The sequence below is a fragment of the Triturus cristatus genome, chromosome 6, assembly GCF_964204655.1.
Source record: "Triturus cristatus chromosome 6, aTriCri1.1, whole genome shotgun sequence".
NCBI classification, from domain to species: Eukaryota; Metazoa; Chordata; class Amphibia; order Caudata; family Salamandridae; genus Triturus; species Triturus cristatus.
In genome coordinates this window covers 533,595,157-533,615,797 of record NC_140589.1, presented here as the reverse complement: position 1 = coordinate 533,615,797, position 20,641 = coordinate 533,595,157, and the positions used below count along the sequence as shown (strand labels likewise).

General features: G+C 45.4%; 1 protein-coding gene across 9 annotated transcripts in view; it reads right to left on the bottom strand.

The window, feature by feature from the left end:
* Nucleotides 1-20,641, bottom strand: part of MYO6 (myosin VI) — an 856,486-nt gene that overhangs the window by 52,536 nt on the left and 783,309 nt on the right. For 7 of the 9 annotated variants that reach the window (XM_085610973.1, XM_085610975.1, XM_085610976.1 and 4 more), the window contains one exon: nucleotides 18,272-18,310. The exons of the other annotated variants lie outside the window; for them this stretch is intronic. In XM_085610973.1, coding sequence (XP_085467099.1) covers nucleotides 18,272-18,310 — 39 coding nt within the window. The remainder of the gene's footprint in view (nucleotides 1-18,271; nucleotides 18,311-20,641) is intronic. 9 annotated transcript variants of the gene reach the window in all.

The window sequence follows — 20,641 nt, the reverse complement described above, 5'->3', positions numbered from 1 at the left end:
TTTTGTTGACATTAATAAAAAAGAAAACAAAATGGCTGCTGCTGCAACTCATAGAATTATATTTTGTATTCTTAGTTTAATGTTTCAAGATGGCGGATTGTCATTTCAGAACATTAAATAACAAAATTGAAAAGGGGAAGATGGTGCACAATGGGGAACAAGCAAACAGCTTGAAAACCACATGCAGTTGCTGGGTCATGCAAAAAATATCTAAAAAAGAGTAAGAGGCAGGGGTGAGGTGAGGTGAGGTGGAGGTTACGACACAGTAGTAAATAGAGAGACATCAGCAGCCCAGTAGCAATAGGCAGCTGCGGGTCATCGCAAAAAGAAAAAAGAGAAGAATAAATGAAAATTAAAGCTGGGGTGTGGAACTGGGGAAAACAGTGAGGAAAATGATGTTCTCCCATTAAGTGGTAAATGACAAACAAAACAAGCTTGGAAAAAGCCAATAGGTCTGGTTTTCCTACAGTGCATGCACAGACCCACAATACTTCAGGCAGACATGTATGCACACCGAAGATACAAACTGGCAACAAGTATAGTTGCACATGCAAACACAACACAATCTTGCCCACAGGCACACATACAGCATGCAAACATGTATCAAACAGAAACTGCATGCAATTACGCTTGCTAGTGTCTGCAAGGCGGCTTGTATGCAATACATCTACACAAACTGGTGGTGCCTCAGGGCCGATTTGTGTTGCATGTGAATGTATGACTGCATATTGTCTGTGAGCATTTTCTCCTTACAGGCGTATCTGCCTTTAGAGCTAGTGGTCTGTGCATGACCTGTAATAAAACTAGACCAGTTGGCTTTGACAGGGCTTGTTTTCATTGTTATCAGCTAGCTCATCTCTACGTAAGAGCTCTTTTCCCATGGCTTTTCAATTTGTACATGTGTGCCAAAGCCACCTCTATCGACAAAACAAAGGAATGCTTATATAACACACGGATTAAGATGCACGTTTAGAAGGACCCAACAAATCATCCTTGCATCTAAATCGGATTGACCCACATATCAGAAGGGATGAAAACAGAAGCGATGATGTAGTGCAAGATCTCTCTAAATCTATTACCTTCATTTGCCTTGTCACCTAGAGATCATGTTCGACTCTTTGGAATCATTCATCTGACAAGTGAGCTCAATAACTTGGGACATATACTTCCAACACACACACACGTGCTTGTCTACAGCGCCCCCATGTGGTGTTTATGATGGGGTGTCACTGGGGGTACTGCAACATCTTGTATGCAGGTAAGATTGGGGCAACCATTAGGTGAGGTAAGGAAGACAATGTATGGCACCACCACCAGGGAACAGCAAAGAGTGCTATAATATCGCTTGGAGTTCCAATACAACCACTTATACAGGAGGTGGGCGGGCGAAAAAGCATTCAGTGTAATGCCAACATTTATCACACTGTTCCTATACACAACTGTTAGCCTTGGGGGTCTCTATTTGGCACAGGTATGCACTTGTGACAAATAGGGACCCTCGCCTCTAGTCAGGGTAAGGGGGTACACTCCTAAAATAACCCCTGGTCACCCCCTTGGTAGCTTGGCACGAGCAGACCGGCTTATCTCAGAGGCAGTGTGTAAAGCATTTGTGAACATATACAGTAATCAAGTGACAACACTACAGAAGTTTTATATCAAAAATAGGTATTCTTTATATAGATTTACCACAAGACCATAAAGGACAAAAATCCACAATACTGTTACTTTAAGATGGTAAAATTTAGCTTAGTTCTCTTTAGTTCTTAAATGTGACACAAAGTCAATGTACCTTTACAAGCAACACGCAGGGCAACGAAAGTGTTGCAACGATGTTGATGCGATGAAAGTTTGGTGCAAAGAAATAAAGACGTGCAGATCTTCCTGATGTGGCTTGCTTCTCCGATGTTGCGAGAGATCTCGGCTCGATATGTCAGCTACAGCGGCGGCACCCTTGTCCAGTGATGCGATGACAGCGGCTTCGGTGGCGACACTCTTCTCCAGCGATGCAAGACGGTTCCGCTCGATGTGACAGTTACAGCGGCGACACTCTTGTTCAGAGATGCGACGGCAGCAGCTCCGACGGCGGCACGCTTCTGAGTGGATGCGAGGTGCTTTTCTTGATGCGGTGCAATGCGACAGCTACAGCAGCGTCATCCAAGATGCGACGGCTGCGACAGCAACACGCTTCTTCCTCGATGCAAGACTCTTCTCGTGATGCGGTGCAATGCATCAGCTACGATGGCTGCGATGGCGACACGCTTCTTCGGTGTTGCGGGCGCTTCTCGTGATGCGGTGCAATGCGACCGCTACAGCGGCGACACCCTTGTTAAGTGATGCGACAGCAGCGGCTGTGACGGCGACACGCTTCTTCTCCGTGAGTCACGCTTCCAGCTCCTTGCGACACGCAGTCCCTCAGAAGGCCCAAAACAGCAGCAGGCACTTCCAAAGAACTCTGGGGAGCTGGTGGTTGAAGTCTGTTGTCCCTGACACTTTAGCAGGAGGCAAGCTCTTTTCCAAGCCCTTGAAGATCCTTCACAAGTTGAGCAAAAGTACACGCAAAGTTCCTTTTTCCTCTCTTTGGCAGTAGGCAACCCCTGCAGGCCAATCCCCCAGGTTCAGGGATAGTCTCTCCTCAGTTTCTTCTTGGTTCCTCTCCTCAGCAAAGGTTTCTTCTTGTTTCCCAAAGTGATCTAAATTCTTGGGATCAGGGTCCCAATACATATACCCCAAAATCCTTTGTCCTCTGAGGGAAGAGGGGCCTTTGCCTAGTCCAAACCAGTTCTGGTCAGTCCTGGAGCACTTTTTTTACATGACTCCTTCTTTCCTTTCAGAGTGCAGGGCAGAGACATCAGACACACCACAGGATGTGGAGCCAGCATTGTGGAGGGAAGGCACAGCCCTATTCAGGTCCCAGGTGCAACTTCTCCCTCCCATCTAGATGCAGATCTCTCTATTCACCACTGGGCTGCCTCACCCCGTCTCCTGGAATTCCCCAGCCCTGTCACTCAAACTCCAGACAAGGAATACACAGCCTAGCAGAGGCAGGTTTCAATGGTTAGACAAGAAAATACCTACTTTCTAAAAGTGGTATTTTCAAACACAGAATGTTATAACCAACTTCACTAGAGGATGTATTTTATCATTCTGAGTTCAGGCATACTAAATTCGAATTTCTACCATGTTCCCTGAGTCAGTTAGGATTATAAGATGTAATAATCAAACTGCCCATTCTGGCCTATGGAGAACAGGTAGCCTTGCAATAGTGAAAAATGAAAATGGCTGTAATTCACTTTTAGAACATGCCACACACTCCAGGGCATGTCCTACCGTATCCTTACAATGCACCCTTCCCTTGGGCCTACCATAGGGGTGTGTGTCTGATATGAAGAAAAGGGAAGGTTTAGGGACTGGCAAGTTGGGGCACTTGCCCAGTCAGCATGACAGTACCAGACTGCACGCAGGCTCTGCAATGGCAGACCTTAAACACACTTTTACAGGCTGCTTCTGTGGGTGGCACAACCAGTGCTGCAGGCCCACCAGCAGTATTTGGATTACCAGCCCTGGGCACTCCTGGTGCACTGTACTAGGGTCTGACGGGTAAACCAAACCAACCAATCATGGAATCACTAATTCATACATCAATTTACAATATGGAGAACTTGCACTGTGTGGCACTGGACAGCAGTGGACCAGTGCCCTTAGCAGCAAAAACACATGAGGCAACAGCAAAAAATGGAATGGAGATCGACGCCAAGGTGCCAGGTCTAACAACAACCCTTACCAATAAAATAATAAACCAACCCAAACTTATCCGAAGTGAAACAGCAAGACCAATATGCGGAATAAAAAGACTGGACCTTATTGCACCCTACTTCAATCCTTAGGCTAGAGTGCCATTGAAGATTATACGCAGCACTCACAGCACATACTGATAACAGGCGGACAGCGATTACCTGCACTCCAGCACCACTATTACACTTGAAACCATATTCAGCAGCTGAAACAGTATCACACCAACAGCATTCATTAAAAAAGAATCTTGCATTGTCAGGAGCTGCAGAATTACATTGTAGCCCCAGACACGGAAGAACCTGAGCCCAGCACCTAGCATGGAACACAACCACTGCAGGTACCAGGGAAGAGACAACCATGTTCATAACATGCCCTCAAGTTTTAGGAAGTAAGAAATCTTACTGATTAACGTTAACTGCAATAACATTTCAATGTTGTGACTGTCTGTATTATCATTCACTGGAGTGACACAACATATATATATATATATATATATATATATATATATATATCAATCATAGTTTACCACCACCACCACCCCTGTCTACTGCAGGACGGTCGGGATCACCAGCAGAATCAAGTGACAGAATTAATGTATGCAGGCACAGCACGATAGGGCACACTTTAAGACAAAAATGTCTTTCTCATGAGTGCTAGCTAATACGTACTGGCCATTACCACAATGCACGTACCAGGTGGCCCATCGACTATCCGTACCAGCACCTGCTGAGTGCTCCAGTGCCCGGGCTGCTGCCTGCTAGTTGTGAACACCTCTTGAAAGAACAAAACTAGTCACACCCAGATATACAGATTGAAAATCAAAGTATGGACTGGCACTCCCAAAGTGAGCTGCCAAGAGTCATCTGCCTAATGGCAGACAACACGCTGCCATCATTCTTCAAATCATGCATGCATACAGACACATGTCAACACGTCATCGTTTTGATTCATCATTCTATACATTATAATCCAGAACAATGTAAAGGCTTGGTTTTTTAGCTCTGCGCATTCACGGGGAGATGAGATATTTTGCCCAGATTGTCCCTGTTGTACTTGGCTCTTTTTGCAGGGTCATCCCTAAACTTTTGGGCTTTTTTCCTAGCCTTTTTTTCTGACATGGTGTGGGTGGTTTTAGGACTCTGGGCACTTTAGCACTGCTGTCCAGTACAAAGTGCGTGCGCTCTCTGTGTTACATTTGGTACGCCTGTTTGGCCTATTTAATTTACCTGTCAGTCTCTTGTAAAGTGGTATCTCATATACCCGGGGCTGGTAAATTAAATGCTACTGGTGGGCTTGCAACGCTGATTGAGCCACCCACCAAAGTAGCTTTGCAAACCTATCCCAGGCCTCTGCCATTGTAGGGCCTATGCGCGCAGTGTTACTGCCGCTGTGACGTGGCACCTAAAGTGTGTGCCATTTCCGTGACCCCCCTTTTACTACGTCAGTCACCCCTAAGGTAGGCCCTAGATAGCCCTATGGGCAGGGTGCATTGTAGGTAAAAGATAGGACATGTACCTTAAGTGTGTGACATGTCCTGGTTGTGACAAACAGCCATTTTAGTTTCTCGCTACTGTGGGGCTGCCCTCCCATAGGAATGCATTGGGGATTCCCTGATAAGTGTTTCAGTGGTAATTCCTGATATGAGAGGAGCAGCGTGGTCAAGTTTGGTATGTTTGAAATAGTAATAATAAAAGCTACGCAATGGTGTACGCAGATTTATTATAACTATTTTAGAAATGCCACTTTTCTTCATAATGGTCACTTTTAGAAGTTGGCACTTCTGTGTGCTATGTGTCTGCTGACCTGATGTGAATTGCATGTCTGGCTTTTGAGTGACAGGGGCTGGTGAGGTGTGTGGGACTCCAGGAGGGGCAGAGTGAGTCAGCGCTAGGCTGAAGGGGACATCTGCATTTGGAGTGGTGTGAGGAGAAGTCCCTGGTCCCTGAATAGGATGGTGCCTCCCCTAGTGAATGCTGGCTCCACCCCCCTGTGGTGTGCCTGATGACGAACCCCCACCTAACAATGGAGAAGAGGAGCCCTGTCAACAGAGAGCTCCAAATCCCGCCTGAACAAGTTGCATCTGGTTCCCCTAAAGCCCTGTACTGCAGACAAAGGAAAATGTACTATAAAAATAGGGGCTGTGACCCCATGAGAGTTGCTGTTCCTGTGCTTACTTGGGCTGGGGGGGGGGGGGCATTCTGCCAGGAGGAGCCGCCATGGGACCCAGATGCAGCTTCTTGGGGGTCCCTGCGTTCTGGCCTGCCTGGCTGCGCCCTGCTAGGGTGCCCCCAGCCCCAAGGACTTTTAGTTCCCTGCCCAGCCTTTGCCCTGGATGTCTTTTTTTGGGCATAGTGCCTCGTGAGCGCTGTATTTTCATTGCCTAAGAGGAGAGTGAGGAGCTGGCGGCGGGCAGCGTGCTGCTGCAGTAATTATAAAGGGAATTCCGACGTGGGGATTCCCCTGAGCTGCCGGCGGGAGCGGGTGCCCACCCCGCATTTTGTGGTCTCTTTAAATAACGGGTGCCTACCCCGCATTTTGCCAAGTTTTGCCGGAGCCCACCCCGCCCTTGTGCTTGTTTAGCTGCGGGAGCCCACTCCGCATTCACCCGAGAGAACAGCCGCGGCCAGGAAGCCAGGAAAGTCGCCTGGTTGTGGGAGGGCTGGCCCAAGTAAGGAAGTCTGGTGGTTGTGGGGGGAGTCTGCAGCATCGGGGACGTCCAGAGCCTCACGGGCTCCACGTTGAAGTCCCAGTCCCAGGAAGGGGGGACCGGACGAAGTGAAGAGCAGTGGGGCCGGAAGAGGAGCGCAGCACTCAAAGACCCAGGCGGGAGCCTACCTCGCGCTGGGACATGCGTAGAAGGAAGTCCCTGGCCGGGAGAGTGGCACCGTGAGGAGGGGCTCGATTGGAGCCTCGCAGGCTCCCAGCCCGATCGTGGGAGCTCTCCCTGCCAGCGAGAGAGCGGTCCTGTGAGCGGGGCCGGATCCAGGAGCAAATAGAAACCCCTGCAAGAAGACCGGCTGAGGCACATTGGCGGTGCCTGGAGACCGGAGGAGGCAGAGACCATCGAGGGACAGCCTCGGTGAGTGGGGCTAAGATGTGAGCTGTTGGGGGGTGGTTTGAGGCACAATGTCAGTGCCTACCCCCTCCATTGGGCCTTGTGGGTGCTTCCAGAGCAGAAGTGGTGCCAGTGCCTGATCTATGTACCCAGCTGCACCACAGTTGCGGGCAGCTGCAATGTTGGGCACATTCATTTTATAGAGTCCCAGTGGGGGACTCAGGGCACTGTGGTGCCAGTGTTTCATTTGGTCACAGCTGCCCCGCCGGACAGTGGGCAGCTGCATCGCTTGGGGGCCAGTTCTTTTGTTGAGAATGGGGTGAGTTGCACCCCACACCCCAGCGCATCTGCGCCCTGACTTTGCTGGACATAGGGCACTGGAGCCCTAGAGAAGGCCAGTTGGACTGGGGGTCAGTTTTATGTGGTAGGGTGCAAGGCCCTAATGTGATGCCTATGACATAATGTGTTTATGTTTAGGAGGTTTATGCATAATGTGTTTATGCTGGTAAGGCCTATTGCATAATGTGTTTATGCTAATGAGGTTTGGGGCCTAATGTGTTTTATGCCTACTGCTTATGCCTAATGTCATGTTATGATATTTTAGGATGGTGTCTAATGCTAATGTGACAATGCTTAGGCCATTATGGTACCAGTAGTTACTGGTTGTGTTTTGCATTTACTTACCTGTTCTGATGGTTCTGACCGTGGCCCGATTGCCCTGGTCTTGTATATAATCTCCTGTGAATATTGCCTAGTGCCCGTTGGCACAGTGTAAATGTGTGATTAGGTTTCTAATGTGTTTATGATAATACAAAGGCTATTTTTTATATAACCTTCTGTGGAGTTTCTTTTGTGGTGTGCCTAGTGTGTTGCGGCTGTGTGTGTGTGTTACGCAAACGCTTTACACATTGCCTCTGGGATAAGCCTGACTGCTCGTGCCAGGCTACCAAGGGGGTGAGCAGGTTTTATCTTCAGTGTGTAACTCCCTTGCCCTGACTAGAGTGTTGGTTTCTGCCTAGCTTAGGCGCAAGCCCTAGCCAACCAAAAATCCCATTTCTAACACTCCAGATTTTCAATCAAGTGCCAACGATGTGACTAGAGACCTGGTCTTAAAGTTTCAAGGCTGGCAGCTCAGGTTCTGAGAGCACATCTCCTACGATGCCATGCATTGCAGCCTTTCGCTCAGTCACACCAATGCAAGAGCAAGCACGCGGGCAGACTGTGATCGCGCGAGATTTCAACAAATCGTCACACCCAATTACAAAACCGGCAACAGTCAGTCCCACTGCCGATAGCCCAACAAAATGCCTTCAACACACAGCTATCAACATGAAATATAAACCGTGCAAGTTCTATTCTTTCACTTTAAATCCAGACACATTAACTTGCAGGAAAACGCGTTTTGATATGCATACAAATCAAACCATGTATTAATACATACTTTCATCTATATGTATATTAAAACTTTTTGTTGCTACAAGAGAAATACGGTTCCTGGGAAAGTCAAGAGTGGTGGACCGTAGTGTAGTCGGTACTGTATACTGATCTGAACCTGTCACCAGCATGTAGCACGCGCAACACTAAGGGCATCCGTTACCGGAGCTTTTTAACGGTATTACAGACAGAGCTATACACAGTTCTCAGCGGCAGGCACCTTAACCCCCAAAGCTATCTTGAAATCCAGTGCCTTTGTGGCCAATATGAGTATGCCAGAAGAGGTGTACTATTATCAGGCCCTGCTTATTTGGCCAAATAGTCCCCGAAGATGCTTTAATAACCCCGTCGGATTCAGGCCACATGCTGTGCTTAGGGAGCTTGTATAGCGCCCACTCGCTGCAGAATGACGGGGGCTTTTTTCGCGGCGCACTGAAGATTCATTTGAATAAACTGCGCTACTCATCGGCAGAGCTAGAGCGCGCCGTCAGGGGTAGGAAACACCATATGCGCAGGTACAGAGACAAACACACGTTCTTCACTCAGCGAGCATTTTGGAACGAAACATCCGATCACTGGGAAACTGTTTAAGTGAAAACCACATCAGCCGTGATTCACGAGACTAAAACAAATACAAACGAGGACGGAGGATGTACTTCTGTCCTGACTCAGTTGTAGTCGTATAACGGACGTCGGCAGACTGTGCCTTTGGTGCAAACTTAGGGGTGCTCTTTGTGGTTTTTGCATTGTGTGCAAAGCAAGCGAGGCGCGTTTTGTTGTTGCTACTATAGCATGGTGAAGTCCGGGTCGTGCACTACTGCCAGTGTAACATTTTGTTTATTCAAAAAATGTAATTACGTTATACCTCCCCCGACCCTGCCCACCCATATCATCTGAACGTCACAGCTGTAGGTTTCAGGAGTTGACGGGGTGTGTGACGAGCATTTCCTCTGTTGCTGGCACCAGACAGGCATTCAGATGGCAGCGACAGAAGGCGAGGTGCAGTGACAGGCTCCCGGCTTCCATCCTCAGTCCTTAATGAGCTCGAGTGAGAAGTCACTTCTGTGCGTCTAATCACTGCAGCAGGAATTGGCTGGGAGACTGCAGTGCATTGAGCAGGTAGACGCATGCCGTGTTGTACCAAAGACGCTGCCTAATCTAACCCTATTATTATTGATTACGCGAGCCTAAAAGGAGTCTGCGCATAAGCAGCGGAAGACTACAAGTCATCCAATCAGAAACGTTCTACAGCAGGGATCGTTTAGGGGCCCGGGACTCGGAAAGTTATCCAATGAAGGGCAGAGAACTGTGACAGACAAGAAGGCTATCCAATTATGTGCAAAAGGCTGACCCAAAGTCCCCCTGTGTATATTGTATTTTAGACAAGAGGTGTTTGACAGCTAGACCTCTCTGTAGGTGAGACCCGAAGAAAAATATGGATTTGAAACTCGGCATCAGTTGAAAACAGCTCGATATCTTGTAGCAAAAAGTTCATTCTTCTCAATGAAAATGTTTCACTCAGGAAACACACAACATTTTTTTGAGCTGTTGTAAGCAGTTGAATTACGCATTTAGCGAAACCAGCTTGTACTAGCACAGCAACTCCATCACCATCTTTTTACCACAAGGGAACATCACAGTATGTCACTTCCTGTTTTCAATATTTCTGGTTGTGAGAAAAAAATATGTTCATGCTAACTGCACCAAAATATAAATGCAATATTTAAAAATTCTTAAGGATTAAGACAATATGATCCTTTACTGCCATCACTGGATTGAGGTGACATTTACTTTACAAACTACCAGAACATCCTCCCTCGGCCCAATAGCAAAATAGGACCACGTTACAAGGTTACCATTAATATACACTATATAGATGCTCAAACATAGTAGTCACGGGGCGTGGCTTGGACGCCGAACAAGATGGCCGCCTGAGACCGGAGCTCTCCCGCACCGCGGCGGACTTTTCATCTCTTCGCCGCTATCCGCGACCATTTCGGCGGATTTCTTGTGGCTCCTGTAAGCGGATGACTTCGTGCTGATGATGTGACTGCCAGACTTCGTTTTCCTGCAGTTTTTCGCCCATTCATGCCTCTCGATGTAAGTCCCTCAGCGCGACCGCCATTTTGTAATATGCGCGATGTGTGCGCGTCGCTGAGGTGACTGCAGACATGCTCTTCCTGTTCTTCCTCCAGACACTGGACATTATTCTTAGCAACTAAGGACCTCTCCTTTGTGTTTTGCGCCCTGTCAGTGCGCTATGTTTGCAACTTATTCCTCATGTCGACGCTGCTTCCTGAGTGACCTCTGCCTTCATGCTCCCCTCGCAGGCTATCACATGCGCTGTGCTCTTCCTTGATAACTTACTTCAGTCTCAAGACGTAAGACTCATACCATCCTCATTGCGTCTTCGTGCTGGTTTTTTGTTGCAATTATGTTCACCACGTCTTAGTGCGCATGGCTTTCGCGCCCACTGGTGACCTCCTTGTTATTACTGGAAACACTCTTTAACTCCTGTTTGCATTACCTCTGGGTCCGGGGTTTCTTCATGATTTTTCCTGGTGTCCTTCACTGCTCCTGCTGACCGCTGGGCTTTTCAGACCGGACATATTGACATTCTTTGCTTTTTGAGTGCAGGTCGTTGAGTTGGTTTGCCTCTTTGCCTTCCTATCACTGGCACGTTCAGGCTTCTATGGGCAAGCTACGCAACCCAAAGTTTGTCTTTGTGCCCTCGAAGACTCCACCTTCCTCCGCCTCTTCCTCAACAGCAGGTCATTCTTCTCATCCTCCTCCCACAGATCAAATGGCGACAATATCCTCCACCCCTTCTTCTCCATCACAACCTACCTCCAGCAAGTCTTCTCCTTCTGCCTCCTTACCTAAGCGCTTGAAGCAGGACTCCTCTCCTCCTCCATCTGAGTCATCTCCATCCCCTATATCTATGGAGTTGATACTTGAGGAGATTCGCGCTTTGCGCCCGTTCGTGGAGGAGACTAATACTAAGATGCAGCTTTTTGAGGCTAAATGGTCAACTATGGAAGCTCGTGTTTCTTCTGTGGAGCAGCAGGTTCCAGAGATTCAGTCAAACTCTCAACGCATCTCCTCTCTGGAAAAGTCTCTTCTCGCCCTTCAACAGCACACTGAAGATTTGGAAAACAGGAATAGGAGGAACAACCTACGCGTTTATGGCCTGCCGGAATCCTTGGAAGGAGATGATCCTGTTACGTTTTTCTCCTCTTTCCTTCTGAAACTCCTGGACCTTCCCGCTACTACCTCTCTCAGTATCCAACGAGCCCATAGACTTGGCCCTCGCTCCTCCTCCTCAACCAAACCGCGAGGGGTCATCATCCTCTTCCTCAAGTTTACTGATCTCCTTCTGGTCCTCTCTACAGCTCGAGCGAAGCGCCAAGTGTCCTGGATGGGTCAGAGAGTTTTTCTCTCTCAGGATGTCTCTAATGTCACTGCTGCCAGAAGAAAGGAATTCTTGTCTCTTCGTGCTCTTCTGCGCTCTATTGGAGCTAGATATGGCCTCTTTCACCCCTGTACCTTCAAGGTAACTCATCAAAACAACACCTAGACTTTCCAAGATCCGGCTGAACTCAAGAATTTTATTCACATTCAGACCAATGCTGGCATGGATACATCCAATCCTACAACTGGTTGATTATTTATCTGTTTGGTTTTTCTCCTTGCAGGTTTTTGCTGAAATATTCTCTCCTTGGTTTGATTCTTCTCCTGCTTGATGTGATTATATAGTGGTTGTTGTCTGGGTTTTCTGTTTTACATATAATGTCTGCTTTTGTGCTGTTTATCTTACCATGACTTTTGTATAACACGTTTCTTTTTCCCTCCCTTAGATTATTCGATAAACCCTTTGTATCCCTCTCCGTCTCATACGATTCGTCTTCCTCATATCCCGTCCTGGTGCGGTGTGTTGCTCTCCGGCTTAGGAGGCCGTTCTTGTCGAATCCTCCCATACCCCATCGTCATCTTGTCGTCTCCCTTCCCTCTTCAGGTATGTTTTCCTCAGTCATCCGTTTTGGATATGTACTGTCTCTTCTTGTACTTCTTTTTTCTTCCCTCTTCCCCTCTTTCCCTCTTTCCTTTTTCTTTGCTCTTCTCTTACTGTATCTCCTAACTTTCTTTTGTCTTGCTCTTTTCTCTCATTCATTTGTTGTTGTCCTTTATGGCGTTCTTGGTTTTATGCCTTTTCTGTGTTCCTTGCACATTTTATTGTTATTTAATTCAAAGTTATTTCATGGAATGTGAAAGGTTTTGTTAGCCCTATTAAACGACAGAGAGTGCTTTCCCATCTAGCCTCTTATACTCCTGATTTAGTTCTTTTACAGGAAACTCATCTTTCTGAGGCGGAGTCTCTTAAACTAAAGAGAGTCTGGGTGGGAACGGTTTTATTTTCTCCTACATCTAATAAAAAGAATGGTGTGGCCATTTTGTGTCACAAGAAACTCAAATGTAAAGTTCTTTCTCAAGAGAATGATACTGATGGCAGTTGGGTCTTAGTTAAGCTGTTAATCAATTCTGTATCCTTGACTGTTTTTAATGTTTATGGTCCCACTCATCCCAATTGTAATTTTTGGCCTCTAATAACTTCTAAATGTTTTCAATACAGTGATTCCCTATTCATTTTGGGGGGGGATTGTAATCAAATTGTTGACCCGTTTCTTGATCGCAAATCCTCTGCCCGCTTTACCCCCCACAAATCACATACGCAATTCCTTGACACTATTTCTAAATCTCACCTTCTTGACTCATGGAGACTGTCCCACCCTGACTCTCTGGACTATTCCTTCTTTTCACCTCCTCATGCCTCTTTCTCTCGGATTGACTACATCTTCCTTTCTCAGTCTCTTTCTCAAAATCTTCTATCCTCGTCTATAGAGCCGATAGTTATCTCAGACCATGCTCCCATTGTCACAGTTCTTGATCTTCTCCCTCCTCATCCCAAATCTTCTCGTTGGCGTTTCAATAACTCTCTTCTTTTGGATCCCCTCTTTTCCTCTTCTTTTCTTTCTTTTGCTACGGAATTTTTTCTTCTTAATTCTGATCCCTCTTTAGCTCCTCATGTTATTTGGGACTCTTTTAAGGCTACCGCTCGCGGTTTTGTGATTGATTTTGTCTCAAAGAAAAAGAAGTGTTACCTTAAGAAACAGAAAGACCTTCTCTCCCATATTAAATCCCTGGAGCATAAATTCTACACTTCTTCTACTAAAACGGTTTTACCAGACCTTATACGCGCCAAACTCGATTTTAACAAAACCACTACTGATAATGCGTCTTCAATATTACTTCGGAGCAGTGCCCGCTACTACGGGGGTCGCAACAAATCAGGTAAACTTTTGGCCAACTACCTTAAGTCTCGCAAGGAGCGTAACTCGATTGATTCGATTTATTCCACCGATAATCTTCTCTTGCATAAGGAGCAGGATATATTCACCCAATTTCAATGTTTCTACCAATCTCTTTATACTCCTGAGTCCCCCCCTTCGGCTTCTCTTATTCAATCCTACTTGGATAAAATTCCTGCCCCCTCTACTTCTCATCTTAACTTCCCTGATCTTGAACTTGATCTCTCTATTACCGAACTGGATAGCGCCTTAACGTCTCTAACTAAAGGTAAATCTCCGGGTCCGGATGGTTTCTCTGTGGAATTTTACCTGCATTTTTCAGATCTTCTGCTTCCTAAATTTCTCTCCCTCTTCCAATCCTTCTTTACCTCTGGCACAGCTGCCGGTACTTTTCACGAGGCTACCGGTCCTAGGAAGCTTGTTTCCGGTCCAGGGAAGACATGGCTTGGCAGTTCGGGCTGGACTGTTCCCATGAGGCACAGGGTCAGACTGATTTGCATATGGCCATGTCTGAACTGGGGTGGCAGAGTGGGCTAAAGAACGGTGATGGATTAAACCCAGATCAGATGACTGGGGGTGAGTGCTTGCAATGTTCAACACTCCGTCCATCACTTCCTTTGGTTTTTGCTTTGTTCACCATAAGTTGGCAGGGTATGCTCAGACGTGAGTCCCTTGCTCACTTTGCCACTGGATTCAAGCAAGCCTGGCTGAAGACGGCTGAAATGCCAGAAACCGGTCCTAGGAAGCTTGTTTCCGGTCCAGGGAAGACATGGCTTGGCAGTTCGGGCTGGACTGTTCCCATGAGGCACAGGGTCAGACTGATTTGCATATGGCCATGTCTGAACTGGGGTGGCAGAGTGGGCTAAAGAACGGTGATGGATTAAACCCAGATCAGATGACTGGGGGTGAGTGCTTGCAATGTTCAACACTCCGTCCATCACTTCCTTTGGTTTTTGCTTTGTTCACCATAAGTTGGCAGGGTATGCTCAGACGTGAGTCCCTTGCTCACTTTGCCACTGGATTCAAGCAAGCCTGGCTGAAGACGGCTGAAATGCCAGAAACCGGTCCTAGGAAGCTTGTTTCCGGTCCAGGGAAGACATGGCTTGGCAGTTCGGGCTGGACTGTTCCCATGAGGCACAGGGTCAGACTGATTTGCATATGGCCATGTCTGAACTGGGGTGGCAGAGTGGGCTAAAGAACGGTGATGGATTAAACCCAGATCAGATGACTGGGGTGAGTGCTTGCAATGTTCAACACTCCGTCCATCACTTCCTTTGGTTTTTGCTTTGTTCACCATAAGTTGGCAGGGTATGCTCAGACGTGAGTCCCTTGCTCACTTTGCCACTGGATTCAAGCAAGCCTGGCTGAAGACGGCTGAAATGCCAGAAACCGGTCCTAGGAAGCTTGTTTCCGGTCCAGGGAAGACATGGCTTGGCAGTTCGGGCTGGACTGTTCCCATGAGGCACGGGGTCAGACTGATTTGCATATGGCCATGTCTGAACTGGGGTGGCAGAGTGGGCTAAAGAACGGTGATGGATTAAACCCAGATCAGATGACTGGGGGTGAGTGCTTGCAATGTTCAACACTCCGTCCATCACTTCCTTTGGTTTTTACGATCTGCCTTATACCTAAAGAGGGTCGCGACCCCCAATTCTGTAAAAATTACCGCCCAATATCCCTTGTTAATGTAGACTATAAATTATTTGCTAAACTTCTTGCCCTGCGCTTGGATCCTCTCCTCCCGCATCTCATAGGTAAGGAACAGTGTGGATTTGTAAAGGGCAGGCTCACCTCGGATAATTCCCGCCTTTTCCTCAATGTTCTAAATAAAGTACCTTCTCTCAACATCTCTTTAGCCGCCATCTCGGTTGATGCTGAGAAAGCTTTTGATAGAGTAGATTGGTCCTTTCTGTTTGCCTCCTTGCGCTGGCACGGTTTTGGCCCTAATTTTATTTCTCTTGTTTCTTTACTTTATTCCGCCCCTAAAGCATCTGTTTTAGTTAATGGTCAACTATCCCCCTATTTTCCCTTACAGCGCGGCGTCCGTCAGGGTTGCCCTTTGTCCCCTCTACTTTTTGTTCTAGCCTTAGAGCCATTCCTTACGTCTATTAGAAATAACATTTCTATTTCTGGCTTCCCTTATGACAAGACTCATTTGAAACTCTCTGCGTATGCAGATGACATTCTTTTGTTTATTTCTGACCCTGACCAATCCATTCCGGCCTTACTTCTTGAGTTTAACTCCTTTTCCCAAGTTTCTGGTTACAAGATTAACTCTGATAAAACTGAGATTCTTCCTCTTACCAAATTTTGTCTCCCTCATCAGTTTTCGACCACTGGCTTTGCATGGAATTCCTCTAAAATTAAGTACCTTGGAATTTGGTTCTCTAGCTCCATCTCTTCATCTATTCGGTTGAACATGTCTGCTGTATTATCCCGTATTGATAAGTTGTTCTCTTCTTGGAATCCTCTCTTTCTCTCATGGTGGGGTCGGCTGGATTCGATCAAAATGATGATATCTCCCATTCTTATATACATCTTTTCCATGCTCCCCATTCATATCCCTGATATCTACTTCAAACGCATCGATTCCTGTCTCTCTAAGTTTCTATGGAATCATAAAAAATCGAGAGTTGCTCTAGTTGCTCTTCGTAAACCGAAATCCAATGGCGGAGTCAACTTTCCGGATTTCCGTCTCTATCATAAATCTTTTTCTCTCCGTCAGGCTTCTAATTGGCTTGTTCTCGCACCCTCCCCTCTTGCTCCTCTTTGGCTCTCTATTGAACGCTCACTCCTCTCTCCTTTCTCTCTATCTGAATTTGTACATTTCTCTGCTAAGAACTTAACCACTCCTGTTCAAGCACACTTCTTCTCTTTTACATGCTCTGGTCCGTCCTGATCCAGTCTCTCGTGAATCCTTTTTGGCCTCCCCTATCTGGTACAATTCGCTTATTCTCCTCAATAATCGTCCTATTTGTTGGACTGTGTGGAGATCAAAGGGTCTGATGTGGGTTAACCAACTTTTCGATGGTCTTCTTCCATGTTCTTTTCCTCGATTCCGACTTCTGTTTCAATGCCCCCAGTCTTTTTTCCGCAGATTCACTGTCCTCATGGCCATCATACTTGATGTTTATTATTCACTTCCCTTGTCATCCTCTCCCGTATCCCATTCCCCACTTCTTCAGATCTTGTCTACTCTCCCTAAAGCCTCTCTGATCTATAAATTCTTCTCCTCCCCCAATCCGACCCGCCCGAAATCTAAATTGGAACTTGCTTGGGAGCTGGATCTGGGCTGTGACTGGCCTATAGCTGTTTGGGACAAAGTTTGGGCCAGGTCTTTAAAAATTTCCCGTTCCGCTTCACTAACTCAATCTATGTTCTTTCTATATCATAGACTCTATCTCTCTCCTGTTTCTATTTCTCGCTTTTCTCCTGATAAGGACTCTACCTGTTGGACCTGTTCTGCCCCTAATGCTGATCTTTTTCATTTACTTTTTCTGTGCCCTTCTGTTCTCGCACTTTGGGATCAGGTGTGGTCTTATGTCTCTCGTCTATTTTCTATCTCTATTCCATACTCTATCCCTCTTCTTTTTTTAGGTAGTATTTCCGACACTCTTGATATTTCTTCTCACTCCTCTGGTCTATTAGATCTTATGTTGGCTCTGGCTTTCCAACACATTTCTTCTAACTGGAAGGATCTCTCTAAGCTCTCTATACAATGTTGGTGGAATTCTCTCTGTCACTATCATAGGCTCGATGTCCCTTTTGCCGCTGCCTCCACTCCTACCCTCAATAGAGATTTATTCTGGTTGCCTCTCACAACATATCTTGACCGCATGGCTCTGAAATCTATCTCTCCTTTATCCTCTGAGAATTTTAAACCCCCATAAGTGACTCTTTCTCTGTCCTTCTTCTTCTTCTTGTATCTTTTACATTTGCATTTGTCTTTCCTGCCTTTCAACTATTCCCTATCCTTGGCTTATTTGCTGTTTCTATTTTACCTAGTCTTTCTCTGATCTCTTTATCTATTCTTCTCCTAACGCCTCATATTTACCTTTTTCTTTCTCCTTTCCCTTCCTTCTCTTCTCCTCCTTTTTTCTCCTCTTTCCCCCTTTTCTTCCTGGTTGCCTTTAAAAATTTTACAAAATGCTTTTAAATCTTCCTTCAGGTTTCTTATGTTAACACATGATGATCCTCTATTTTTTCTCTTTTTGATTCTGTATGGACAATGTTCTTTATATGATCTGTATTTTGTTGTTCACTATACTTTTCTTCAATAAAGCATTTCAAACATAAAAAACATAGTAGTCACAGAAAGGTGACCAAAACGTTAAAACAAAACAACATTTTGGACCCATAATTATGTGATTTTTGAACCAATGAAATAATTCAAAATGCTTGAAAATGGTGTTTAGATGCATAGATTTTGTGGCAGCAATTCATGCATCTGACAATACAACAAAATGTAAAGTTATTAATATTTTGAGAAATTGCTAATTTATTTGTGCAAATTACATGAGGATTAAAAAAAAATTAGAAATCAATAATGTTTATCCCCTTTACAAGAATGATTTCCCACCATTTTTTGTCATTGAATTTATTTCACTGAATCTACTTCACCCACCTATGTAAAAGGTCTGACATTTCTTTAGCCATTTCATCCCTATGAAAAAAATAAAATTGTTGTAAATGAAAAAAACACATCATGAAGGAAAAAATGAGAATGACTTCCTTAGAGCAGATTGCAATTTAATCCACAATTTATTAGTTCGCAACTAACCCTCGAGTGATACTTACGAAGACCGCAAAGCACAGAATTAGCAGGAGGCAATTGCTTTAGAAGATCCACTGTGACTTGTTCAGCATGTCTCGAAATGCCAAGCAGCCAAGTAAGTACTGCATGAGGAGGACCTCGATAAATATGCTGAATAAGTTGATATTTGGATTAGGGTGGACAAACGTGTAGAGAGCGATGAATAAGAGTTACTGCAGAGCCCTCAAAATTAGTTTTGAGGTGACTGCTAATGGGAGATCTACACATTCCATGAAAAATACATGGACCGTCAATTTCATTGAATTAGAACTTTAAAAAGTAAATTCCAAAGAAATGTTAATTTGAGAAACTCAAATATGATGGAAAGTAAGCCCAAAACCTACGAAGCCTAATGACTGGGTCACAGTAGTCTCCCTCCCAGCTCTACCACAACTCTCACGTGGCGGAGAGGCGAGATAGGAGTTGGGGGGCATCACAAAAGAAATAACACAAAAGGACAAGAAGGACACAATAGAAATGTTCAAAGATTGGGGGAAAATGTGATGTTTTAAGGGGAGGGGGACAGCGGAGAACAATTTCTTTACACCATACCTGAATGCACCGATGGCTGTGGTAAAGGTATTCCCCCACTACCCAAACGGGTTACTGCAGGGAAGGGTCACTACATCAGTGAGGCTACTACAGATTGTTCCTACGTCATTACAGTAAGTATAATCGATGGAAGCTAATTTAATTTCAATTATAAAAAAGGGGAATGTTAGGGTGACAAATAATTTAAATAATATAATTTTTAAAACCTTAGAGTAAAATATTTACTTTAATTGGTGTAACTGTGACAATTGATTTAAATAATATAATTTTTAAAACCTTAGAGCAAAATATTTACTTTAATTGGTGTAACTGCTTATAAAGTTACACCTACAATACGGAGCACTTTGCCATGTGACCTTGAGTTTCCTTTTTAAAACAATAAACATTTAAAAAATGTATCTGCACTTCACCCAAACCAATATTTTGAGGAACTTCGGGAAGAATTGGAATTACCAGGAAGGCATGAAGGCAAATATACTGCACTTCAGTTTGATCTGAAAAGCATCTCTCATCCCATTTTAGGGTACTGCATGAAAACGTCTGACATTTCTTCTCGAGATGGGCGAAAGAAAGGTCCATGAATGGACAGCCTAAACTTTCAATACCTTCCTAAAAACGTTGATATTGAACTTTTACTCAAGACTTTTCCTCAACAGTCTCCTCAAGTTATCCACTTTAATTGTTCAGTTCTGCCAAGTGGTTTGACATTACTGTGATGTGTGATGCATCATCGCTTCTGCTCATAAGCGATCCCAGTCTGCTTCACCTCCTTTAGCCCACACTTTACGTGCCTCAAGTGTACCATCAAGTAAAAGTACACGTTTCAGAGAAACTATCTTGTCTTGTAATTCAGCAGCCTATAAAACCTGCAAGGAAATCCCCATTCTGAAATTGCCTCTTCAAAAATCTCATCAGGAATCACACATCTAGCATGATTTGCATTCTGCCCCTTGAGTAACAATAAAGACCCCTCCAGGGAGCCAAAACGGTTCGTGCACCTCCTTATCCACCAATATTATAAATTATTTCTCTAAGATGGTTGTGTGTGGGTGGGGTTGAGGAAGGGCAAAACCCAACTGCATTATGTTAAGGACTTACTGCCCTTTTCATCAATTCCATTCAGTTCTACAGAAAATAACCACTTGTCCCTCATTGGATGATTACGTAAATTTAAGAAAAATTATAGTGGGTTTGCAGGTGTTGGAGTGGAATGGAAGAGAGGCTTGCAGCTGCCAGTGCAGTCTACCTCTAGAGCCAATCCTATCTTTTTATTATTGAAGAAACCAGTGAAGCTGATGCGGAAGATGCTGGGAGGGGGTTTCAGTGTGCATTACCGAGGCTGCACTTTCTGTGGTATTTGTGCTATTGCTGCCAGAATTGCTTGCAACGTGAAGTTAATACTAAAGAATGAGACCAAACCCCACTCTGCTTGTAGGCATTTCAGACATGAATCTGTTGTTTCAGGAAGTAGCATCTGTCCATTGAAGAGTAGGTCCATGAGGGTGAACTGGAAAGTGCCAGAGAAGTCAGGTGAGTGCATCAAGGCATACTTCAGTATTACTAATGCCATATTCATTGACCAGAAACGAGTATAGCAGAGCTCCTTGGTCACCAGTGTCTTCATCATTC